Source organism: Epithele typhae (assembly GCF_022376455.1).
Source record: "Epithele typhae strain CBS 203.58 chromosome Unknown BXZ73scaffold_82, whole genome shotgun sequence".
NCBI lineage: Eukaryota > Fungi > Basidiomycota > Agaricomycetes > Polyporales > Epitheliaceae > Epithele > Epithele typhae.
In genome coordinates, this window is record NW_025954273.1 from 16,552 (window position 1) to 42,293 (window position 25,742).

Consider the following 25,742-nt stretch of genomic DNA (forward strand, 5'->3'; position numbering starts at 1 on the left):
CGCGAGTGTGCACGGCGTTGGAGGCCGTCCCAGTTGCGGCCGCGGGAGGGAGAGGGATACAAGCCCGAGGTCGAGATGACGGCTGCGCACCTGCGAGGGCCGGCGTCGTAGGGCAAGAGCGGCGAGGCAGGGGATTTTGAATTGAACCTGCAGACACTTGATGTGGGTGAGCCCAAGCGCGAGCCGTGCGGACACAGGTTCTCGGGCGCGCAGTGGTTGGTGGCCCGTGCAACCGGAGGCGTGGCAGAGGAGGGAGACGAGCAGGGGTGGATCGTATAAGTAGGATATATGCGCATAATTTATACATACTCACATTTTATATGATGGACTCGTCCTCCAACGTCGCGGGCTCAACACGCTCCAGGCGGCGTTCAACACGGCGTTCACGACGACGATGTTCGCCCCCAAGGGCGACCTGCTGCGCATGACAGTGACATGAAGGGAAACCCCGCCAATTTCGGCGCATATATGCGCTACAATTGGCGGGCCCAGACCGGAGACCATGGGGGCTGAGCGTGGGGGGGATGGTGCGGGGGTGTGCGTGCATGAGAAGAGCCAGCACATACCTCTTGTTTTACTCTAGCTCTATCTATTTGTTCCTGCCGCGTGGGCTCTGACGGCTGGCTGGAGCTAAGACAGGATGAGAAAGAGTCAGCCTGTCAGTCACTTGCCGCCGGTATGTATGGATTATGGGCTTACCTGGCATTGGTGGATGGTACTGTTGAGGCGGTCGACGGAAATTCCATGGGGACTGCTGCGTATGAGAGCCGTTGCGGGTAGGAGAGCGTGGAGGTCAAGGTGGAAGAGAGAAGAGATGCGGCGCCGTTTGACGCCGGCTACCTCTGCGACTCGACACTTGCGCGCGTACGCGCGTCTGTTCGCTCTTTGCCTTCATACCAGTGCGTCACTCTCGACTCTCATTCCTCCACCTTCGCCGGTGCCGTCCTCGTCGTCCTCCCCATCTTTCCCCCCTGGCGCAACATCCTCGAGGAGCACGCGAACACTGAGTCCCTTGCCTGCCGCTTCCTCGCCGCCAGGCTGTGGTGGCTCCTTTGTCTTGGTGAGTCCCCGTTTTGCCCTCATGCGCTCCTCGCCTCGCGTACTGCCTCCCCAGGCCCCGACCGTGCCACTGACCCCGTCCCTACTGCGGGCACGTCCCAACGGGCGTGCAGGGGACGGTGCTTCTCTCTTGTGCCGCCGTTGCCATTGTGTCGCATACTGCCGAACAACTTCTCTGTCGACCGCGTCTGTGGGCTTGAGCCTTGCAGGCGTCACCGCTGCCCGTACACTGCATGATGAAGGGATTGAAGGCTTCATCATCTTCAAGGTCTGTGACGAGCTTGGACACGGTCGATGTCGACTTTCTCGCTGCAAAACCTGGTAAGTTATTTCGTCAATCCGCGGAAAGAATTGTCCTCACTACCACGTGTTTAGGCACCCGTGTTCCGCGCCGCCTTGTCGACATGAGAGTGCGTGCTCATTCTATGACATACCGCCCACGATGCTGGCTGAGTACTACCACTTTGACTGCGAGTTCGATGCGACACCCGAGGAAGCCCTTCCCCTCCCCAGCGCGTGACGAGCGATAATCTCCGGTAAAGGCCAGCGCTCTGATGTCCTTGTTAATGCTGACTGGCCCCTTCCCGTACAGGCGCACGAGAACACTTCCAAGGTGTTCTCACTCTCCGTCGACCCATGCGGCTTCAAGACACTCGTCCACGTTGCAGCAGCCACGCCCGCCTGTACGCCCTCTCATGCCGACACCCTAGCCTCGTCCGGCCCGACCTCTGTGATCCCCGCACCAACCTCGGTCCCCGTCACGCCCTCGAGGTACCACTCCATGCGCTGCGATTCACCCGAGGCTCACGCACCGGTTGCCGGCGAGCGCGAGCGCAGCGCACGCCCACGGGTTCGGTCTGCCCATGCAGTGTGCGCGCGAACGTGGTCTTGCGCAGGGAGATGCCGCTCCTGGGCGAGGACAACCCGCTTACAGTCGGTGTTCGCCGGGTTGCGATCGCGCGACCTTGCAGTCCCACTGCTCGCGCATTCTGCGCAGGTGGTGCTCGTCGAGCCAGCCATCTGGGACGTCTACAGCGCGAGTCGTGCGCGTGCTCGTGACGTGCATCCTGTCCAGGAGCGAGGACAACCTGGTGCTCGTAGATGGCATGGCATTGTGGGAGTCTCAGATCGAGCGCGTTGATATGTACATAGATTACTATTCGCACGAGACAGTGTAGTAGTTATTGAGCCCTGGTTGCCTGAATGCCTGACAGATGTCTGAAATGCCTGGAAATTTTCGTCCAGACAATTCAGGCAACCAGACATTTGCGCAATTACTGATGTGGTGGCCCCCGCGACCGGGTGGCCCGCTGCGTCGATGACGATCGTCTAAGTAGCAGTCATAGCGGGAGAGGAGGGAAGCAGTACTGACTTGTTGCGCCGGATAGTCCTACATAAATACCAAGGAGCATGACGAGTCAGCTGCAACGGTCCCGAAAACGCATGGTGCGAAGCGTGGTCTGGGTCCGAAGAAATCTACTTGCAGCAGTGCTACTGCCTTGGTAGTTTCACTGATAGTGGCGGGGTAATGGTAAGTACTAGTTGGCGCACGCTCACCACGAGGACAGAAGACTTCCCTGTGATGCACATACTGTCGATTCATAGCGACCAGTTCACGCATGAGGCCAATCTGGGGTCTCAAAGCCTTTAAGCTTGTTTGTTTGTTTGTTTGTTTGTATCCCATTTATCGCCCGTCAGGGCGGAGCCCTATGGTAGGCGGTACGTACAGTAATTACAAAGCGGGGAGGGCTAGCGCATACGGGGAGGATGTCGTGACGACCCTCCGGGGAGGGGCGGGCGGGCCAGGGTGTAAGCCAAAGTAGGGTACGTGAGCACATGTCAGTAGACTAGGAGAATGAAAAGAGCTGAGGAACGTAAGGTGGGCGACGTTACCGCAGGAGCCGGGAAGAAGGGTAGCCCGTCAGTTCGAATCATTATAACTAATCTAAGGTGAGCCGCGTCATACGCAGGCGCCCTGGAGCAAGGGGGTCGTGACCTTGCGGGCATAGAGACGAGGGTGGGTCGGAGGGGTGAAGGAAACGACCGCAGGGACGGGAGAGGGGAGGGGGGATATGGGTGAGATAGTAGCAGGCACAGTAGCGATGGGGCATGACGGGGTTAGGAACGGGTACGATGAGCACCAGAGTGGAGTCGCGCGGGGCGCGGGGCCGCCGAACGGCGGCGGCTGGGACGCGGGCGGGTATGGAGGTTCGGGGCGATCACGCGGGTAGGGGCGTCGGCCAGTTGATGGTGGTGGGTATTAGACCGAGGTCGGTCGGGCAATTTTGGGGAGGCCGCGCGCGGGCGCGGGCGCGGAGCCTGCGCGGCGGTTTAGGTGAGCTTGCGGAGAGCCCCGAGGGACAGGGCGAGACGGTCGGTGGCGTCGATGTACGCGAAGAGGTGGGGGAGCGCATCTGGGTGGGAGAGGAGGTGGCTTAGCTTGCCGCCCTTGCGGCCGAGCTTGAGGTGGATATGTTGTGTGCGCTCCCGGGAGTACGCCGTGCAGTGCAGGAGGAAGTGGACAGCCGTCTCCGCGCCGGTGCCGCAAGCTGGGCAGATGTCTGTTTCGGCGCGATGGATGCGGTGGAGATGGGCAAAAAGCGGGGCGTGGCCGGTGCGGAGCTGGATGAGGAGGCGGGACTGTTTGCGCGTGAGCGGGGCGATGAGCTCCATGAATTTCTTCGAGGGCAGGGTGGGGTCGATGGGTTTGAGCCGCGCGCTGCGGGGTGACGCGTCCCAGTGCTCCGAGGCCCTCGTTTGGAGTGTGGCTGCGTGGGCGGTGCGGAGGGCGGATGCGCACGCGGGGAGACGCTTCCGGAGACAGAGAGGGAGGGCTGCGATGCGACTGGAGTTACCTCCTGCCGCGAGTTTTGCGTGTTCGTCGGCGAGCTCGTTGCCATCGATGCCCAGGTGACCTGGAACCCACCGGAGAGTGATCGGTTTTGCGGAGGGGTGCTTCTTTGCGACAATCCTGAGGGCGTCGTGGAGGTGGTCGGTGAGGTAGTGGCCCGACTTGGTCTTTCTCGTGCGCGTTGCCTTGATCGCTGCCTGGTTGTCGAGGGCGACAGAGGGGCGACCAGGTAGTGACCTCTCCGCCCGGAGCATGTGCGCGGCCAGTATGGGGTCGCACGTCTCCGCATTGAATATCCCTTGCTCCATCGCCGGTCCCAGGTGGTATCGGAGGACCTTTGGTGTGCCGCCCCGCTTGCGGATGAGAACCGCGGCCGCTCCGACTTGGCCGTCAATGACCGAGCCATCCGTGTAGATGGTCACTCCTGCCTTGCGTCTCCACCGCTCGTCCGACTCCTCCGCCTTCTCCTTCGTGTCCGCGATGCTTGTGTGAAGAGGGGCTGGGGGATCGCGGACGGGGAGGATCGTCTCCGTGGACTCTGGTGTCAGTGTGCTACCGTAAAGGCGGTGTTGTAGATATAGCGGCTATGCACGGTAGAGCGTCTAGCAGACGATAGAGTCAGCTTCCTCACGCGCGCGGGTAGTAGCAAGATGCGTGTATATTCACCTAGCAGACGATAGAGTCTGCCGTAGTACATATGTGAGTGCATGGTTATAAGTAATGTAGTGTGGGAGACGTACCAGCTTCCTCACGCGCGCGGGTAGTAGCAAGATGCGTGAGGAAGCCGGACGAGCCCCCGCCAGTATATCTGGAAGCGGGGACTCTCCAAACGGGAACGATCGACGCTCGCGCGCCCAGGCCGCGCGAGCTCATTAGTCCGAAGTCGGTCATCAAAGTCCATAGCTGGCCCTCCCCGGCCCAGCCCGATCAGCCGCCCCGAGGACGCGCTGACCCGTTCCCGCTGCGCGCGTGCGCTGCCCGCGCGCCGACCACAACACGCCCCCTCAGCGCGGCAGAGGGACCAAGCCGTAGAGCTCGGCAAGATGGTCCATGCGCGAGCGTCCCAAACCCTTCGTGAACACGTCCGCCGGCATGTCTTCCGTGCGCCGGTACCCAAGTGCGACGTCCTTCGCCTCGACCAACTCGCGGATGTAGTGGTACCTCAAATCGATGTGCTTCGTGCGCGAGTGGTAAGCGTTGTTCTTGGCGAGGTCGAGAGCGGCGATGTTGTCGCTGTACAAGCGCATAGGGTAATCCGCGAACACCGGGTCGTACGCCTCCACGAGCAACCCGCGCAGCCAGACCGCCTCCTTGGCTGCGTGCGTCAGGCCGATGTATTCTGCCTCGGTGGTTGAGAGCGCGACAACAGCCTGCCGCTTTGCAGACCACGATACGGCGCCGCCGTCCAGAGTGAAAATGTACCCGCACACAGAGTGCCGAGTGTCGTCGCCCGTGCCCCAGTTCCCGTCGGTGAAGCCTGCCAGCCCCTCGCGATTGCGCCCGTACACCAGCGCGAGCTCCCGGGTGCCGATGAGGTAACGTCCGAGGCGCTTCAAAGCCTCCCAGTGTTCGCGCCCAGGGTTGGCCATGAACCGGGAGAGCTGCTGCACAGTGAAGGCGATGTCGGGCCGAGTGGTGATCGCAATGTGCATGGCGGCACCGACCCCTTCACGGTATGCATCAGGAAAACCTTAATGAGCTAATTAGCTCTAGGCCAACTAGGACTAGCACTATCGACTTAGCTATTCACACTAGCAGACTATGAAGAACTAGACATACTATTTGACCGCTATCTCTTCACCTCTGGCAACTATCTGGCTAGTTGTTCTACTCTCACAGCTAGTGGATATAAATCTAATCTATTTGTACAGAGTCCAAACTAATGTCCATTCTAGTCTAACTAATTAGTGACCTAAGGCTGTTTGCAGATCAATCCGCATTTGAGCCGGATCCGAACCCACAGATCACAGCCCTTCCGGAGACTTGATCCAGAGCCGCGCGAGTCAGATCCTCTGGAAGAGCCGGAGTCACAGGTCCGGCTCTGGCTCATTCGTGGCTCGATGCGCCAATCCACACATAGGATACAGGTTTAGACAAATATATTGATTGCATCCATTAACAAAAGTACTAAGGGGACCCGGGACATGGGTGAGACAGGTGACGCGGGGACAAGGGTGGGTGAGGTCCTGGTGGGCGACGCGGGTGAGTGACGGCGATGTGGGTGCGAGGCGAGCGGGTGAGGGCCCGACGTGGGCGCAAGCCAAGGGCGCGGAGGGCAGAGGACTTGGATGGCGTGGACGAGACAGGTGAGATGCAGTGGACGTGGTGGACGCGGGCGAGATGTGGGCGAAGTGGATGAGGTGGGAGATGGTGGGCAAGGGCGACGTGGCGACGTGGCGCGGCGGGCGACGCGGGCGCAGTGGGTGAGACGGGCGAGGTGGGGCAAAACCGAGGGTCAAGGCCGGGGCAAGTCGCAGACGACGCGGGCGAGGCCAGCCTGTGCAAGACGCGGATGACGCGGATGGCATGGCCGAGGCGGGTGACGCCAGCGACGCGGGGGGCTACGGGTACGGGCGACGCGGAGCAGGCGGAGGGACGTGGGCGACGCGGGGGGAGGCGGGCGAGGTGGGTGCGGGCGACATGGGAAATGCAGAAGACGCGAGGGTAAGAGGGAGTAGGTGAGGTGATGGGCAACCCAGATGAGGACAAGGCGGAGAGGACGACGCAGAGAACGAGACGGATGTGGGCGACGTGGGCGCGAGGGCGCGTGCACGAGGGTGGACGACGTGGAGGGTGGACGACGCGGGGGTGGACGGCGCGAGGAGGGCCATGGCGGGGGGCGAGGGCCACGCGGAGGAAGAGGGCAAGGTTGGCAAGGACGCAGGGAGCGGAGGGGAGAACGCACCAAAGGAGTTTGGGGCCGCGGGAACTCACCGCGACCCCACAAACAGCCCTGCGCGCGCGCGATGACGCCGCTTGGATCACTGTGGGCGCTGGTCGACTTGCACACCTGGGGAGATGCTCCGGAGCGCGTTCCCGGGCGAGCTCGAGGGCGTCGTCGCGCAGGTGAGGTGGGTGATACCCGGGCGAGACGTGGGCAACGCACCCAAGGTGGGTGGTGTGGGTGCGGGACGGGAAATGCGGGCAAGGCAGGGGCGAGACCCAGGCGAGTCGGGGAGGTGGGCAACGCAGGATATGGAAGCGACGCGGGATGATGCAGGCGAGGTGGGCAACGCGCGCGAGGCGGGCGAGACGGGTGACGCGGGGGATGGGCACGAGATGGGCGAAGTGGGTGAGCGATGCGAGCGCGATGCAGACGTGGGCGATGGGGGTAGACGGAAGGGGAAGAGAGGATGTGCAGGAAGAAACAAAGAGCTCACCGGAATGAAGAACTATTTTGTGGCCAGCGCCCTTGAGGGCGTCCCCGGGGAGGGAGGTGGGGAGCCGGTGGGCAAGTGCGATGGTGAATGCATGCTTGTACGCATGGGGCACAGGTGGTTGGCGTGGTCGGCATAACGGAGGTTGATGCAGAGCAACTGGGAGGCGGTGAGGCAGAAGGAGAGGTCAAAGAGGACGAAAAAGGAGACGACGATGAACGAAGACGACGAGATGGCCATGCTGTCAGCGGCAAGCGCCAGAGTCCACGCGACGCGTGTCCATTCCCACGCATGACGCCCCCGAACTTCGAAGGCACCTCCGCGTCCAAGGCTCCGACTGCCAGCACATCGTCCTCATTTCACCCGCGTCTCTCCTCATCTCCTCTGATTCCAGCTCTTGTCGCTATTGTCACGTTCTGCTCTTCTCCTCCTCCTCCTCCATCCCGCTCTCCAGCCGTGCCACTCTCGCCGGCCTCGCCGTCGGCACCTCAGGCCTCTGGTGCCACCGCCCGTAGGTAAGCATCCTCCAACGGCTCCCTGCGCCCATGACGACGCTCACAGTCGGCCTCATCAAGACTGTGTACAATGCCGTGTTCCTCGTTCTGACGAGTCGGCCTTTCGCGGCATAGCAGCTTGCAGCCGCGTTCCGCCTGTCCGTGGGCGTGGCCACGGCCGCGCGCGCGAAGGGGCTCCTCCCTTGCGAGGGGACCTTGACGGAGACGCGGACGAGGGAGGGAGGCGTGCTCATGAGCTGGGACGTCAGCTCGGACGAGCAAGGGTAGGAACGTGACGCGAGGTCGCCAAGGTCGTCCGGTGAGTACCCTGTTCTCTTGGGATTTCGGCGAGAATAACGATCTCGCATGCGGCCATGGCCATGCGTTCGCCAACTGCCTCGTCTGCACCTCTGGAACCCATCAAGGAGATGCACGACTACAACGGCAACGTCGCCAACCACGTCGCCATGGACCAGTTCGTCCTGCGGTACCTTTGCTCGTCCATGTACGCCACATTCTCACCCGCCTCTTCACGCAGGTTCGGCGTCACCCCTCGTACGGATGCGCCCGTCATCCACCGCCCTTGTCCCACACTTCAGCAGGCACGACACGAGTGGGAAGCTCAAGACGATTCACCCCCGCAGCAAGGCCCTCATCGACGGACTGCTGCCGTCGCCTGCTGAGGGTGTGTTTTCATGCCCAATGTTCCCGCAAGAATCGTCGCTGACCACGTCAGGCGCACAGGTACTACGAGTGGCAGATGAAGGGCAAGGAGGAGTGCGGCGCCTCGCCGAGCGCGCCAACGGGAAGCCCCTCCTCGCCGGCTTCTGGGACCGCGTTGAGCTCAAAGGCCCGTCCCCTCTCCGTTCATTTCCTGTGCTCATTTGTTCACCTAGTGGGATTCTGTGCTGGCCATCTCGGGTTGCCCACGCCGCCATCCTGCCAGCGCCACGGCCACCTTGTTCGGGTGATTCGCATCTCCTGCCTCACCTGTATCGCGCCCCCATCACTTACCTCGCCCCGTTCAGGCATCTCGCTCGCATCGCCCCGTTCGCTGCTGCGTCACCCGCCTCTCATCTGCGTCGCCCGAATCGCCCACATCACCCACCTTGCCGCTCGCCTGGTTCGCTCTCGACTCACCCGCGTCACCCATGTCGCCTGCCTTGCCCTTGCGTCGCCCATGTCGTCTGCACTGGGCAGTACGGTATCCCTTAATAAGTAGTGTCGGTGTCGTTGCTGGTACTAGTCTGTACTTTGTACGTTGTAGTATGATCAATATAAATATGTTTCCCTCTTCCATGTTTGTGTGACTTGAACCTACTTTCCCGTCTATCTCGCAACTAGCCACTCTATTCAGCTGTCTACTTCACAGCTAGGTGCTCTATTCACCCATCTACCCCATAGATAATGGGGCTAGTGATCTAATTAGTTCAGGGGTAAAATAATTAGCACTAATGAACTATCCGCATCTAGTCAGCTAATTAGCGCTATTTTAGATGACCTAGAGCTAATTTAGTCTGCATCGATTTGCCGGGGTCAGACCGTAGCTCTCCCGTGTTCGATTAGTCAGCCATAAATTGATCTCCGACGACGCGTCGGATCTATACACAAACGCGTCGACGCGTCGCGCGGCCTAAGCGCGCGTTCCCTCATTTGCTCCTTCGCCCTCAAACCCGCACACACCTTGCTTATAGTATGCGCACCTAATGAACTGTACACCCATCGACTCGCGCGCTACCCCGTCAGCGGTCTTCGCGTTCAACTCGACGGCTGGCCGCGCACTGTGTCGACAAATCATCTCAGCGCGTTTCGGATACGATCCCCACGACTACCAGCTCGACGGCGTGACGAGAGCTCTCGACGGCCTCGACATCCTCGCGATTACACCTACAGGGTCCGGAAAGACAGGCTTTCTCACGATGTACCTCGTCGTGATGCAAGCTGTGATGGAGCAGCCGCTGTTGCTGCCTTCACCTCCCTCAAGACATTTCCAGCATCGGGCCGCTATGGTCGTCGTGTGCCCGACAATTGCGCTGCAGGTTGATATGGTGAGTCCATCACATCGATAATAATGTGTACGCAGACCCCTGAACGTCCGTGGCAAGGCCACTAAGTTCACGGCTTGCGGTCTCCGCCCGATAGTCATCAACAAGGATGCATTGACTACGGCGCGCCCTCGGAACCTTTGGGACGACGTCCCCGACAGCGATGTCCTACTTGTTGCACCCGAGCAGCTCGACAAGAAGGGCTTCGAGCGTCTGGTGAACAACTCGGCTTACAAGATGCGCGTCGTTGCGCTCGGAGTCGACGAGGCACATCTCCTCAACACGTGGGGGAAGACATTCCGACCAGAGTTCGAGAAGATTGGGCCGACGCGCATGCGTTTCAACCAGCCGGTTGTTATCGCTCTTACGGCCACCCTCCGTGCCGGTCCACCTCTCCGGGCTGTCTACGACTCGCTCGGGCTGTATGAAGGACCCAGGTTTCATCTCATCCGACGCTCCAATGCCCGCCACGATCTCCGCATTATCATCCGCCTCATGAAGTCGACTGTCAATGCCACGGCCTTCCCCGAACTGGAATGGGTTCTTTCAGCCCGCCGCAATATTCTCATCTTCTGTCGCACACTCAAAACATGTCACGACATCATGTCCTACCTCGACTTTCAGCTCAAGTGCCATGCTGCGACCGGTGACGAGTTGGCTCCCCGTGTTGAGGTCCGGTCCCACAACGGACTGAACTGGCCTTCGTACAACGACACTACCCTCGACCACCTGCGTTCCGGGAGCGACAACATGTTTTCAGTGGTTCTGGCGACCGACACGCTCTCTGTTGGGATTGATGTCGCATGAATACACCACGTTGTTGTGTTCGAACGGGGACTGCCTGTCGACATGGGGACGCTGATTCAGCAGGCGGGGAGAGCACGCGACGGACGTGAGATGAAGTCATGCCTTGTCATCTACCTCCCACGGAACGCGCTCAATGTATGTCAAGCCGCTCTTCCCGGTGTATCTGTGGGCGACGTCAACCTTCAAAACCGGGCCGCACAGCTCTCCAAGTCAAAGGGTGGCAAGAAGGCGAAGAAGGCACCCTCTGCCGGCGATGAGGCAGTAGCTTCAGTTGATGAGGTGTGGCACAATTCGTGCTGGCCTCTTGCAAGGTCGATGCAATCGACCAGCTATTCAGCAACCCTGATCAAGACACCCCATGCACTTGCCGTACATGTCAAAATCGTCCACCGGTGCAGCGTGTGCAACCGTGTCGGTGCAGTGGGTGCTTCCCTGATGAGCATACCGAGCCAGTTCTGGAAGGTGAGGTGACCAAACCTCGTGATCATTGGAATGCTGACACAGAGACGGCACTGCAGATGATACCGATACAAAGCGGAAGCAAGGGACAGCGCTCAAGGCACCCAAGGACAGTACACCTCGTGTGAAGGTGACAAAGAAGATGCGTGACGACGCTCGAGTCAAGCTCTTCTCCCTTCGCCGATCATTCCGGCTCCGTGTTGATGAACACCTGGAAGACTTCATCACCGCAGAGATACTCTGCCCTGATGACGTCATCGAGAGCATCCTCCATGATCGCAACGTCTTTGAGATCACTGACGAGACATCACTGTGGCAGACTGTTGGTGGTACACAGGAGTACCTGGAAAAACACAGCCAAGAGCTGCTTAATGTGATCTCAGGCCTGCGAGAAGAGTTCACCCAAATCCACATGAAGCGCATGGCCGACACACAGCAAAGCGCAAGCAGACCACACTTGAACGTGCCGCATTGAAGGCCATAAAGCCAGCTCAGGAGGTGGATGCAACTGAAGGCTCTAGTAGTGATGACTCTGTCGAGTCAGAGTTCTCTACGTCGGATGAGCACGATCTCATCTTGCCTGTAAACGAGTCGGATTCTCCTGAGGTCACATCAGCTCGAGGTTGGGGCCTGACAGCCATGCCAGGTACATCGAAGATGAGATTTCATCCACCCAGGTATATGTTCTACTCCATCTGCATAACAAACTACTGATCATCGTCATTGTCTAGTTCGCTGTCCGACAAACCATCACCATCCACCTCAAAACCAGCTTCCGCTTCAGTCTCAATCTCATCCTCATCTTCATCAGCCAATCCCAGCATCTCCCGTGCATCGACCCCAACGTCAACGTCTCCGTAGACCAGCTCCCCATCTCGTATCTCCACATGGGTACCGAGTGCGTACCTGTGCTGCCGTCTCTGGTGTGACGGTTGTGACCACCTACTGATATGTACTGAATCATCTCCTCAGCTGTCTCCGGCAGATTGTCTTCCTCGTCAGAGTCATCCGAGACGTCGTTGACGTCGAGATGTTCGGGGTAGGAAATTGGAGAGGTGCCGGATTCCGGGACCGTGGGATGTGTCAGTGGGATGGGAAGGGTTCCTCGACGTCGTGTCGTATCATCAACCCACTTCTTCACCTTGCTCTTCTGTAGCTTGATTACACCCCGTTGGAAGTCGCTCAGCTTGGTGTTCTTGTCGGTATTGTCAGGGGTAAGTGTGCGGCCTGGGCAGCGGAGGTGGAGTTCATGTCGCTTGAACTCCTCCAGAAGGATCCGGACGTCCGCGTCACGTTGAGGGCTGGTGTGACGGCCAGAGCGTGCTGCAAGACCGACACCCTCATTGAGGTCGTCGCGTAGGCGAGACAAGTGGTGGAGGTTACGAGAGACCACATCGCGGAGGAAGCTGCCGTCATACTCAGCCCTTTCCGCTCTGCAATCGCCTGAAGGAGACGGTTGAAGTACTCCTGTATGAGATCAGACGCGGAGAAACCACCTGGTTTGCCTTTCACATTGACGACCAAGCTGGCGAGGATAGTGTAGCGTAGCTCGGGGCTGGACTCTAGCTCGAGTGAGACAATGAACTCGAGGAGGTATGTTGTATAGTTGCTGTGACTTGAGCCCGCAAACGTGAACAACATGATCTGCGAGGGCACAATCAGCACCACGTCACACGTCGCCGAAGTAGTATGTGCAATGTGCACTACGAACTGCACATCGCCACGTTTGACGCGCGTTGTGGCGCCCAAAGTGCTCAGCTCGTCGAGCTTGCTATGCTCATTGCACCCGAAGCATGCAGCGTCCCGTGTGTGCCGCTGCAACACGCGGCATGTCCTATGTGTGCGGCGCATTGAGCCCGACACATCCTACATGCGTGGCGGCTCGGCGCACCTGACGTGCACCGCGCGGCATGCCCGGCTGTAGACGCGCCGCGCGCGCGCGTCGCGTCATGCGGCGTGCGGTGTGTCCTCGCAACCCGAAGCGTGCGGCACGTTTTTCCCAACACATCCTGCATGCCCAGCAGCTCAGCGCACCCAACACGCACCGCGCAGCGTGCCCGACTGTAGATGCGCCCCGCGCGCGCGGCCACCGCGGCACAGCTCACTGCGGCGCTCAATGTGTCCCGGCTAATGCAAGCACGTGACCCAACCCGTACTCTCACCCGCGACAAGATGAAAGTACGGGTGGGTCTCGGATGGCCCGAGGCTTGCCCGTAAGGATGATCCCTAAGTAGAAGATAAACACGTACTTTCATGCCCTCGTACACACGACCTACATCACCCTCCGCAATGGCGTACAGAAACTCGCGAAGCACAATGCATTCACGCATGAAATTGATGGAGTCTGCAAGGACTCGGTCTCCCGAGAGGGGGGCTGGGGGTTTGCTGGGCGACTTCTTGCTCTTGCGAGTTTTCACCGATGTATCGGCCCGAGACGGCACTCCAGGACGAACCCCTCCGGACGAGCTGCTGACCTCTGCTGAAACCACGGTCTGAGATGGCCATGGTGTACCTAAAGGAATGCAGCGGCAGTCTGGCCCACATCTGGCGCTAGCCTGATGGATGGTGGAACCTTCAAACCAAGTTCTATTAGTTGCTGGCGCAAGGAAGGGGTGATTTGTCTTACCTAAGGGCACATTGGGAGACGTTATCCCAAATTCAGGAGCCAAGATACTGGAGGAGGGTGTAGGGGAAGAGGGAGAGACGGTGTGCAAGCTTGATGCGGAGTGCGGTTCTGCTGTCGATGTCGATGACGTCATCAGGTCTCCCACCCTCTCGGAAACGGCCGTAATGTCATCACTTCGAGGCTCGAGGGCTCTATCTGCAGCCAGGTGAGTGCCAAACATATGGTAGACTTGTTGGGCATCCTGCATCAATGCCTCAAAAGTCGGTGCAGTGCCCATACTCGAGAAGTAGGAATATATGTCGTCTGTACGATAAAAGACCCTGTTTATCCTCCATTAAGGTTGCTATTCACCTAGTTGCATGTACAAACTCACCGGAAGCAGTCGAGGATGTGTGCATCATGCACTGTTTCCACAATCTCAAGTGCCTGATTGAAGTCAGGTTTCTTGAGATTCGATGGGGGGCGCCGATGGAGCTTTGCAGCTCCGAAGCCGAGCTTGGAAGGATCACGTGATACGAGGCTGTCCCAGTGTGCGCTGAAGATACGGCTGAGGTCGGTCCATGCAGTGTGCCACGGAGCGAGAACAGGTTTGATGAGCTGGAAGCTCTCGAATGGGTTGTCGTGGAACCGAAGATAGTTCTTCAGCTGCACGATCTTGTCGTAGGTGAGCCCATCGCCGACGCATAGAACCAGCTTGCGGTGGTGGCTCGTCTTCTCTTGACCAACTTGACCTAGGAAATCTTCCAGCGCGTCCTTCAGCTCACGCGTGACAGTCTCGTTCTTCGCGCTCGTTCCAAGCGGGTGCAGTGGTGACGCGACCGGATCGAGCGGTATCTTCTTTGCCTGAGTGTGATAGCCTGTTGAGACGTTGGTCTTGTACTTTTTGAGCTCAGGGATACGGTTGATGAGAATGCGCAGGAGAGTGAGCACACCCACTCTCGCAAAATGTTCCTGATCAACAAATTTGAGAAGCTGAGTGACTGTCACTGATGCGCGGAGATTTGCAGCCACGCGCGATTGCTTGTCGTCATAGTCAAGAGCGGATGGGGGAACGTGAGAGAGCTCCACGTATGTAGCCGCCATGCCGATGTTGATCCCGTTCGCGCGGCCGACGCAGGCGTCCCGCTGCTTCAGATAATGTTGAACGTTGTCCGTGATAATGCAGATGGGGTTGTTTGGGTCGGCTCCAAGTTCCCGTACACGTGTCGCTTCTTTCAGTGACATCTTCTCAAGAGTACGTCGGATGGTTGAGTATGTCGGGGTGATGCCAAGACGGGACTGGTAGGGGTAGATGTCTGACGGTGTTGAGAAGGCAAACTCGAGGAAACCGAAGGAGAGAGGAGCGAGGTTGGCACGATTGGAGCGCGAGAAGTCGAGGGTCGTGATCACGTTGCATACCACCTGCCGTTGCCTCGTGAGTGGAAGCTCAGCTGAGTTGTAAATAGAAAGAACTTACCAGCTCTGCGGGACGATTCCGACGAGCGTCATCTGCGTCCGTGACGCTCTTGGCACCAGGTGCACGCTCCGCAATGGAGAGCAGAAGCTCCCAGAGCAGCGGCTGTTGGGTCTTTGTGATAGCTGATACAGATGCGAGGGTTGTTGCACCTATGTCGGCCCACTGAACTTCGGAGGCGTCCGTAGGATTGTCACTCTTCCGCAGCTTCCGTGAAGCGTGCAAGCCGTTTTGAGGCTTAATAGCCTGTTCAGCCTCGCTAACGAGTGTCTTCTCCACGAGGTGTACGGCGAACCGCATAAGTGCAACCCGCACCGGGTCCGCCGCAGTCTCAGATTTTGGTGGGAGGGGCCATCGGGGACTTGACGATCGCCCATCCGAATGGCGCATCCACAGGTCGAGGATGCTTTCTGGCGTACCATTTGGATCCTTATCCTTCCCTTTCAGGAACCTCGACACAACCTGAGCGTGACGCTGGGTACGATGTGCATTGCGCCCGAACATCGAGAATACAGCGTGGAGAAACCCGCCCAAACTCCAGTGTACATCGTCAAGGATGCTATTCAGAACGATGGCCAACTTCTCGTGAGGCTCTGAATCCTTCCGCACGGGCTTCGGCTTCTCGTTGATGAGTGGGGAGGGGTGAGGGAGGTACCCGCATGTCGTGCAGTAGTGGTGGTGGGGCAGGCCGGGCAGATCTTGGACGGGCTGGACCATGCAGACCGCGAAGGAGGGCGAGGATGGAGGCGCATAATAAGGGGGGAGTGGTACGTTCTCCTTGCGTGCTCGCTTTTCTGCTTGTCGCGAAACTGCACCATCTCCGAGGGGCCGTTTCGCAGCTGTTCCGGGGACTATTGAGGTCCGGAAATGCGAGAAGAGAGCAATATAAATACTCACATGGTGGCCGCGATGAGGGCTCTGCCGCATGGTGCTGAGAAAGCACCTGACCTTCGTGTGCTCGCTTTCTTGCGGTCCGAGGGGAGCGGTAGGGGTGGACGCAAGAGGTGAGGGCGAGAGTGCGAAGGATCCGAAGGGCGAGGGTGAGGGTGAGGGCGCAAGCAGAGACGGCCGAGGCGTGACTGGTGTAGAGGGCAGCGAGGGGTCGAACACCGCATGAAAGGAGCTGAAGGTGGATCCACTTTCAGGCGTTGCAACCTTCCAGTGGTCCCGTCTTGAAGCCATAGAGTAGAACTCAGGGAGGGAGCGCGCGCGAGCGACGCATCGGACCGTCGGAGCCTGCCGGAGATCTCTCGTTGTCGATCTATGCTGTCTAAAGACATAGTTGCTATATAAGGTGTGCGATCCATCGCACATGTTCAAACTCCGCCAGAAAATGAAGAGCTGCGGTATCGTGGGCGCATTTGCAAGCAGACCTTCGTTAGAAGGTTGGCCTAGGGGAGACTAGAGCTAATTAGCTCGTTGAGGTTTTCCTTGATGCACCACCGGACCTCAATGATTGACACACCTACTGACCCGACAACCCGCCGACTCTGTATTCTACAACAAAACATCAACAAATCGTGGATGGCCCAAATCGACCTCTTCCAAGACATCGACCCCAAGAAATTCGACATAGTGGCGCTTCAGGAGTAAGCCTACAACGTCGTCGACCAATCTACAGCAAACCACTTCTGGCGACCAGCCTTCCCCACTCTCCCGGACCCGGACGCCTTCAAGAGGTGTCGGGCAGGTATCTATGTTAACAAGTCTATTTCCACTAATTCCTGGTCCCCCATAGAGGTCGTCTGCCCCGATGTGGCGGCGATCTCACTCGATGTGGGGGACCGCGTTGTCCATATCTTCAATCTCTACGTTGATCAGGCTAATAGTAACGCTCTCACCCTCACAGAACACGCAGCACGCAAGATCCTCCGAGACGCCGAACGCGCCAACGACCAGCGTAATCAAGAGTTCATCTGGCTAGGAGACTTCAACCGCCACCAGCCACACTGGGACGACGAGGCCAATGCGCAGCTGTTCACGAAGAAGGCGCTGGAGGCGGCAGAGGCCCTGCTGGAGCTCACGCGGGACTTCCACCTCATCCAGACGCTCCCACAAGGCATCCCGACGCTCGAGGCATCCAGCTCAAAGACGCTCACGCGACTGGACAACATCTTTTGCTCCGATACCCTGTTCACGACGCGCTAATATCCTGCAACACAGCACCCCATCGCCGCCCACTATGTGCAGACCACTTCCCGATAATCACCACACTCGAGCTCCCAGTAGCGCGCGCGGAGTTCGCTCCACGTCGTGACTTCCGCGAAGTTGACTGGCAGGAGTTCGAGGAGGAGCTAGGCAAGCAGCTCGCACTGGATGAACCCAGCAGGGTCATCAAGAGCACGGACGAGTTCGACAAAGCACTTACCAAACTGATGACTACGATCTACACGACCATTGAATGCTGCGTACCACTACGACGACCATCGCCTTTCACAAAACGATGGTGGACGAAGGAGCTCACAAACATGCGGCGCGAGAAGGAGAGACTGGGGCGATGGTCACACAAGCGACGGGGCACACCGGACCACCCGGTGCACGCTGAGCATTGTCACTTCCGCAATCGGTACACTGATAAATGCCGCGCGACTAGGAACGAGCACTGGATTGCGTGGCTGGAAGGCCTCGACGCGTCCACCATCTGGCAGGCGAACAGACTGCTGCGCAAGGACCCTTCGGATGGGTCCGCAGCGCGTATCCCCTCGCTGACAGTGGAAGACGAGGACGGAACACTATGGTCGCTCCGTACCAACGAGGAGAAGGCAGCGGAGTTCCACCGCACCTTCTTCCTCCCAGAAGGCCCAGCCCCTGACCAGCAAGACGAATACCCACCAGCAAAGTTCCAATGGAAGAAGCTCACCCGCCAACAGCTCCAACGCGCCATCGACGCGACCACGGCGTTCAAGGCCCCAGGGCCGGACGGTGTCCCCAACGAAGTATTCAAAAATTGCTCATTTCTACTCATCCCATTCCTCCTCCCGCTCTTCCAGTCTACCTTCGACCTCAAGTATTACCCGCAAGCGTGGCGCGAGTCTACAACCGTCGTCCTCAAGAAACCGGGGAAGCCCGACTATACTAAGGCCAAGGCGTGGCGGCCCATTGCACTACTCAACTGTATTTCTAAGCTCCTGACCAAATGCGTCGCTGACATCCTCTCGTTCGAAGCGGAACGGCAAGGCTTGGTAGCAGGATCGCAGTTCGGGGGGAGAGCCGGCCGCTCAACCACCGACTCACTCCACTTCCTCACCAAATTCACCAAAGATGCGTGGCGGCGAGGGAACGTGGTCACTGGGCTCTTCCTCGACATCAAAGCGGCCTTCCCCTCGGCGGTGCCCTCACGACTGTACCACAACATGCGACGCAGAGGCATCCCTGAAACCATTGTCGACTGGCTACGTGTCAAACTGGAAGGCCGCACTACCCGACTCAGCTTCAATGACTTCACCTCTGAGTCACTCAACATCGTCAACGGCATCGACCAAGGCTGCTCCGGTTCCGTAATCTTCTACATCCTGTACAATTCTGATCTACTTGACTGCGCAGTGACGACAAACGGCGAGCGCGGCCCGGGCTTCATGGACGACGCCTGTTTCCTCGTGGAAGCGCGCCGGTTCAAGGGGGAGAATGGGGAGACGGGAACCCACGAGAAGATCGCCGCACTGCTGACGAGAGATGGCGGAGCCCTCCAATGGTCACACACTCACAATTCGGAATTTGAGATGGGCAAAACGGCTTGCATTAACTTCAAGAGGAACCTCAAGAAAACAGAGCGCGACCGGACCTGGAGCTACCGGACGGCACAGTCGTGCAGGCCGTCCGGGTCCACCGCTTCCTGGGCCTCCTGGTCGACAGCACCCTACGCTTCAAAGAGCATGCGGCTCTAGCGCGATCCAGGGGCCTGGCACTCCTGGCCGTCTTTGGGCGACTGGCGAAGGCACGGCGGGGGGTCACCACCGAGCTACTGAGGCAAGTGTACCTCGGGGCGGTGATCCCAGCCCTGCTCTACGCAGCGGACGTATGGTTCACACCCATTCGCGCGCTCCCGGGCCAGAAGCGGCGCCACGGCTCAGTCGGCTTCCTTAACCTCCTCCGACCCATCCACCGGCGATTCCTCCTTCTCATATCCGGCGCGATGCACTCCACAGCCACGGACGTGCTCGAGGCTCACCTCAACATCCCACCCCTGGAGCACCTCATTGACAAAGCTTGCCAGCGCGCCTCTATCCGCCTCCGCACACTCCCAGCGTCGCACCCTCTCGCCGCGCACGTCGCACGCGCCAAGAAAACGTTTGTTAAGACCCACAGATCCCCGATGCACGAAATCCTACACGCCTACGCCCACGCGCTGCCAGAGGCACCCCCGGAACGCATCGCGCCAGCCCGCATCCACCCAGATGGCGCCCACTCCACCGCACCAGCATCGCAGCAGACAAGAAGACCGCTCTGACGGAGGAGGAGCACTGGGCCACACGCGCAGGCCTGCGGGTCTACTCAGACGGATCGGAGGTCGACGGGGGAGTGGGTGCGGCGGCGGTCCTGGTCAGACCGGGTCGCCGCCCGCGATACCTACGTTTCCACCTAGGGCCGGCAGAGGAGCATACCGTCCCGGAGGCGGAGACGGTAGGCATCCTGCTGGGCCTCTACCTCATTTGGCAGGAACGGCACACACCCGCAAAGAGGGCGTCGATCGCACTAGATGCTAAAAGCGCGATTGAAGCAACCACCGGACACAAGTCCGGCCCGGGTCGTTACCTCACGGACGAGGTCCTCAAGGCGATACGGCACCTGCGCAAGGCGCGACCAGAGTGCAAGATCACGCTCCGATGGGTGCCGGGGCACGTAGAAGTGACGGGTAACGAACTGGCAGACATCGCAGCAAAGGAAGCCGCACATGGAAAATCGTCACGACTCACCAGCCTCCCTCCCGCCCTCCGACGCCGCCCCCTCCCTGCAAACGCGTCGAAGATGAAGTCCGTCTACGTAGACAGCCTCCAGTCCGCGATAGCAAAGACGTGGACGGAGTCGAAAAGGGGCCGCAAGCTCGCCGTCATTGACCCATCCCTCCCATCCAAGTTGTTCCTCAAACTGGTGGAGGACCTCCCCCGCCGTCACGCGGCAGTTCTGCTCCAGCTCCGGAGTGGCTGCGTGCCGCTATCCTCTCACCTAGCCACTATCGGCGCCGTTACCTCCGCGACCTGCACTTCGTGCGGGAGGGAGGCTGAGACGGTCTCGCACTTCCTCCTCCGGTGCGAGACCTTCTCGCTCGCGCGCGCAGTCCATTTCGCGCCCCTCCCCCCGGACCGCAGGTCGCTCGCGCACCTCCTCGCCTTGCCGAAGGGTCTCCGGCCCCTCTTTGGCTTTCTGGAAGAGACACACTGCCTGTTCTTCCGTTTCGGGAGCTTGCGTTACCCAGAGCCAGAGGACGAGCCGGACCCTCCGGCATGAGGAGTTATTAATTAGGTGAAAAGACGACTTCTCGTACGCGACACCGCTGATCACTTGCCCCCCATCCAGCCACCCCAGCGCGAGAAGACACCCGCGTGAAGACGCCCCACGACCGGTGCAGACGCGAAACCAAGCCTGGCCCCACTGCAAAGTTTCCCGGATTCCCTTTCTTTCCGCTACTATACTACTACTGTACCCATACTATACGCACTCGGTCTCTCTTTCTCACTCCCCACTCATACACACACCCCGAGCCCCACAAGGTTCACTGGCACGCCGGCTGACGCCTGCCGGCAAGTTTCGGTCCGCTGCACCTTCGGGATCCTTCCCGAGGGAGCATATGCAAAGACGACGCTCTCCATTGTTCTGGGATACACTACGTACGAACTCACTGTATGTTATGCCTACCATAGGGCTCCGCCCTCGAGGGCAATAAACAAGGATCCAAAAAAAAAAAAAAAAAAAAGACAATTGAGGACAGCAGGCAGCTCGCGTTGCTGTCGATGTCACGCGTCTGCTCTGCACAAATCGCCGGTGTAATCAAAGACCGGCGGAACGACCTCGTCGCCGATTCCCTTGTGGATTTTTGCCCCAACCTGCAACACCTCACGATTGACAACAGCTTGTGGCTGCCCTTGCTCGCACACTTCCCGCGTCTCAAGACGGTTCACTGCACCTACGGCGTTATACCGCACATCGAGGACCTGGAGAGCATGGCCACGTATCCCGCACTGGAATCCCTCTCGTTCCACCTCTACCACGCAACCATCTACTACCATTCCGAGCCGCCGCCCCGACGTCCGTTCTGCCTCCCGTTCCTCCACACGCTCGCCATCCACTCGGACCCATATGGTAGCGCGATCGAGATGTTCGCCTTCGTGCGCTTCCCCGCGCTCCGCACGCTCTCCTACACCTTCGACCCCCGCCTCTTCGAGAACGGCATCGACGTCCCGCTGGGGGCCATCGCCGCTGCGTACTCGCACCTCGCCACGCTCAAGCTCACCATGATCCCCTGGGCGGAACTGGCACGCCAGATCACGCCCTTCTACTCACCGACCCCACCGCGGGTGAACACACGCATGGCCTTGTCCGTGCGCCTCGGGGCGGTCCTGGCGCACCTCGCGCCCATTCTGGACCTGCGCGCGCTGCACCTTACCGTGCAGGGTGAGCGGTTTGGCTACAGCGACGATGACCTCCGTGCGGTCGCGACGGTGTGGCCTCGGATCGTCGAGCTCCGGATCTCCGTGAACGGCGCACTAGTCGAGGGCGAGGGCGAGGAGGTGGCGACGCTCGACGGTCTCGCGGGGCTCGCGCGCGGTGTTCCGGAGCTGCGCGTGCTGCACGTCCCGCGTGTCGCGCTCTCGCGGGGCTCGCGCGATGTTGTGTCTGTCGAGCCGCACCGCGCTCTGCACGACCTCAAGTTGGGCCCGATAGAGATGCAGGAAGAGCGGGGAGACGGGAAGGGGGAGCAGGAGGTGCGCGAGTTTCTCCGGATGTTATTCCCAGCTGCAGGACATAGAGTCGAGGTCCGTACAGTCTGGTGAGGGGTACGCGTGCTGGGAAATTGTGGGCATTGACGTCAGGCTCCTACCCAGCCGTCGGGGAGAGTTGAGCGTCCCGGCGCCGAGCGTGTCCTGCGCCTGGCGGCGCGGCAAGCCCTGCGGGCCTGCGAAAGCAATACTAGTCCATATAGAACGCAGCTATACTGAAGGATAGAACAGAAATAGAACACCGGGACAGGCGGGGCTACGCCACCAGGTCACGGGAACACACTCAGCACCGGGCACACTCAACTCTCCCCGACGGCTGGCACCAAACATTAGTAAATAACGGAGCGTCGGCGCCGAAGCGCCCACGGCTCCTCCATTTGGGAAGCTCGGGAGTTTCCGAGCGTGAAAATGCCTGGGAGCGTTGAAGAATTAAGTTATAGCCCCCGCGGGCGCTTCCGCGGGTCGCGCTCATGCTCGACGCGTCCTCGCTGCATCGCTGCAGCTCCCTGTACGCCCTCCGTCCTACGATGAACACGCCGCCCCAGGTCTTGCGCGATATCCTCAACTATCTCGCGCTGCATCGTGTCGGTCTATCCGAACTTCTAAGCTATGTTCTCATGCAAAACTATCAGGATGTGTCTGGGAACCCTGTCTTTGACGACCTTGTTAACAACACGAAGGTCATCATTGCATCCCTCTTCTATCACCCTGCCACAGAAGAAAGCACTCGAGACTGGTCACATAGACGGGTCCTCTTGGATCACCAGAAGTCCGTCCGGAGTCTTTCTCGCCGCGAAGGTGGATGGCATTTCTCTGCCGCAAACGCGTCTCCGAACCAGCTGGCCGAGTTCCAGCTCGAAGATTATGCCCGCGATCTGGAGGAACGTGCGCCACGGCTGTGGGAGCTTATCCGAGAGTTACTCGCAGGTGCGCCCTTTAAATGAGCCCGCGCGCGCCCCTGGGTAGTTTAATCATTTCGGAATTTGGTTTCTCCTTTCGCCTGCTACATGCCCTCCGACCCCCAAGATGGCAGAGACGACGATGTTATTGAAGATGAAGAGCCCCGAATGGGTGATGGGCGTCCTCATCGTGTCAAGCGAAGTGAGGTTGTACGCATAGTAGGTAGCAGCCTGTGTAGAATAGTTGTTTCCAATCCTCAGCGGTCATTCCATATCACAGCGTGCCACGACCGTTATTTCCATGCTCATTCAAGGCCAAGATCAACGAGCCAACTCGTTCCAAAGTGTCATGGGAATGTTCTTCCACGCTGCCAACACACCGGAGAAGGTCATCAAGACGCTCTCCCACGTCGGGATCTGTATTTCTCTCACATCCATCCACCGTGCAGTACGTTCACTTTCTGCCAAAGCTGAGGAGAGGATACGGGAGCTTGGACAAACACGTCTTGTCTCATACGCATACAATAATTTCGAACTCATCCTTCCTTCAACCAAACCCACTGCTGAGCGACCAGGCGACGGACTGCTCCACATGGTCTCTGGTTTGCTGCTTCGGCTTGAGCATGGCGCCACTCTCGAGGACTTGCGATGCTCGGATCTACTCTGGGACCGGAACGAACTCAATGTACATGCCTCAGACCCTCGCCCATTCGATGCACACAAAACTCTGCTCCGACTAGCAACTATGTACCCGGAGGGAACCCGCGCACCAAATCAGCTCAGCCGCCGCGGCCAATTCCGTGCATACCATTGCATGAAAATACTCTTCCTCCACGGACCAGCATGTCTTCGTGATCGGCTGGAGGGTCTGGCTGATCCGGAGGATGTCGAGAAGATCCCGCTTGTCAAGCTCGATCAAACACCGCTACGCACGATGGAGCTCAATCAGTCGAAGGTTTCTGAGAACTTGCGAGCTCTTGAAATGATGTACAAGCAAGCTGGTATCGGGGACAGCAGCAAGAATGCGGATCTGGTAGACATCTCGGAATATGTGACAGTTGTGCACGGCGATCTTGGCACATTCCAAAAGGTCATAGCTGGTGAGTGGTTGTATCTGGCAGCGTGACACTAGGGAATGTCGCATCGGGGAGGCGTTGAGTGCAGCTCACTGCACGTGTCGCACACTGCAGTGGGCTGCACACATCATGCGCTGTTGTGAGCCACACGCATCGCGCGCTGTGGTAAGCTGCACGCATTATGTGCTGTGGTGAGCCGCACGAGCTGCATGCTTCGTGCGCAGTAGTTAGCTGCATGGATAGGAGTGCGTGAGGTGGGCTTCGCGCGTCACGCACAGCAGCGCAATGAGCTCCGCGCGTCTAGCCCAACACATTCCCTCGCAGTGTTACTTACATATCTCAGTGCTTATATGATTGTTCCATAGTCCTGCGACGCCGCTCTGAAGAGTTGACCGCTTGCAACCGGTTCCAGGGTGTCGTCTGCGTTCCTGGTCTCTTCCACTTCAAGATGGCTGCATCGGATGGGATCTGGCGGATTTACGCCAACGACGCGAAGGCACGTGTGGATGAGACAAGCTTTATGAAGATTGCACACATGCTCCGTCCGAAGGAGAGCTCAATGCTGGCCAACAATGCGAAGTTCCGACAGCAGCACGACCTCATCAAAGACATCTCGACCGTTCTTCTCCTCAATGCATGGCAGGTCGAAGTGGAGAGGCGGACTGGGATCACGACCCTGGATGCTTGGGCAGCTACAAAACCGACTACAGAAGATATCCAGAAGATTGCGAGAACTATCGTTACAGAGTACATTGAGGGCGGACCAGGGGCAACCAGTCTCGAGAAGATGTCGGGCGAGGATGACAGCAAGCGCGACAAGGCTCGAGAAAACAACATGCAACTTCTCAGCACCTTGCTCTTGTACGAGGAGCTGTCGTACGCGATGAATGCTGGTGACATTGGCCGCGTTCTCACTCTGTTCTCACCCTGGATCAAGATTTTCCGTGCCGTTGGGAAGACAAATTACGCAAACTACACCTTACGCTTCGTGCATGCTCTGGAGTTCATATATACGGACAGACTGCGGTGAGTACAGCCCAACAGAGCGTGGGCTTCCAGTGTTGAGATTGACCTTTGCGATAGCGAGATTGTCAAGTATAGTATGCTCGTCAACCCTACTGGGAAGCCAGGAGCGTACCGCGCAGTGGACTGGATGGTTGAACTACTGAATTTATACGAAAAGGTTCGTCATTCATATCCTACATACACCATGGATGGCAGATCGGAGCTGTCCCAGGTTGTCTATGGCGGCGAGGGATCAAACTTCACAATCAAGCGCATCAAAGAGGAATCTGTGCTCGTGCTCATCTACCGAAACAGCCATTCGAACGTCGAAACCAACTTCAAGCTCCCTGGGCTCACTACTACGCACGGAGACCCGGACATGACAACGACATTTGCGAGTGTCCTCGAACGCTTGCGTGATTTGCACCCGAACAAATTTGTCGCAGGGCGACGATCAGCTTACATGATGCCGCATTACATCAGCAAAGGTGGATCTATGCTTGTGGAGGATCCTGAGCGTGAGCGTGAGGGGGCGGAGGCGGAGGCAGAATTGGAGGAAAGACCCGAGCTGGATGAAGAGCAGAACCTGGATGCCGACGACCTCAGTGTCGAGACTTTCATTGGCTAGCATTGCTGTAAACGATACTTACCGATGT

General features: G+C 58.8%; 6 protein-coding genes across 6 annotated transcripts; 5 read left to right on the forward strand and 1 right to left on the reverse strand.

The window, feature by feature from the left end:
• Positions 1-640: 640 nt before the first annotated feature.
• Positions 641-2,237, forward strand: BXZ73DRAFT_81490 (uncharacterized protein; the record flags this gene model as incomplete). The annotated part of the gene is made up of 8 exons (XM_048023513.1): positions 641-676; positions 781-864; positions 901-1,060; positions 1,115-1,245; positions 1,302-1,380; positions 1,435-1,469; positions 1,652-1,914; positions 2,057-2,237. The coding sequence occupies 8 exons, from the start codon at positions 641-643 to the stop codon at positions 2,235-2,237; spliced, it is 969 nt and encodes a 322-aa protein (XP_047872717.1).
• Positions 2,238-8,155: 5,918 nt separating this feature from the next.
• On the forward strand, positions 8,156-8,464 carry BXZ73DRAFT_106382 (uncharacterized protein; the record flags this gene model as incomplete). The annotated part of the gene is made up of 2 exons (XM_048016613.1): positions 8,156-8,286; positions 8,320-8,464. 2 exons carry the CDS (start codon positions 8,156-8,158, stop codon positions 8,462-8,464), a joined length of 276 nt encoding a protein of 91 aa, XP_047872718.1.
• A 1,023-nt stretch (positions 8,465-9,487) lies between these two features.
• Positions 9,488-10,633, forward strand: BXZ73DRAFT_106383 (P-loop containing nucleoside triphosphate hydrolase protein; the record flags this gene model as incomplete). Its single annotated transcript, XM_048016614.1, has 2 exons — positions 9,488-9,829; positions 9,887-10,633. 2 exons carry the CDS (start codon positions 9,488-9,490, stop codon positions 10,631-10,633), a joined length of 1,089 nt encoding a protein of 362 aa, XP_047872719.1.
• A 1,166-nt stretch (positions 10,634-11,799) lies between these two features.
• Positions 11,800-15,675, reverse strand: BXZ73DRAFT_92715 (uncharacterized protein; the record flags this gene model as incomplete). The annotated part of the gene is made up of 7 exons (XM_048026462.1): positions 11,800-11,966; positions 11,999-12,525; positions 12,558-12,736; positions 13,342-13,584; positions 13,729-14,038; positions 14,092-15,119; positions 15,220-15,675. 7 exons carry the CDS (start codon positions 15,673-15,675, stop codon positions 11,800-11,802), a joined length of 2,910 nt encoding a protein of 969 aa, XP_047872720.1.
• Positions 15,676-22,663: 6,988 nt separating this feature from the next.
• BXZ73DRAFT_23016 (uncharacterized protein) lies at positions 22,664-23,032 on the forward strand (the record flags this gene model as incomplete). Its single annotated transcript, XM_048017664.1, has 1 exon — positions 22,664-23,032. A coding segment is annotated over one exon (369 nt), but the record flags the coding sequence as incomplete, so codon positions are not given.
• An 81-nt stretch (positions 23,033-23,113) lies between these two features.
• BXZ73DRAFT_92716 (uncharacterized protein) lies at positions 23,114-25,714 on the forward strand (the record flags this gene model as incomplete). The annotated part of the gene is made up of 5 exons (XM_048026463.1): positions 23,114-23,224; positions 23,286-24,105; positions 24,447-25,107; positions 25,165-25,264; positions 25,319-25,714. The coding sequence occupies 5 exons, from the start codon at positions 23,114-23,116 to the stop codon at positions 25,712-25,714; spliced, it is 2,088 nt and encodes a 695-aa protein (XP_047872722.1).
• Between the last annotated feature and the right edge of the window lie 28 nt (positions 25,715-25,742).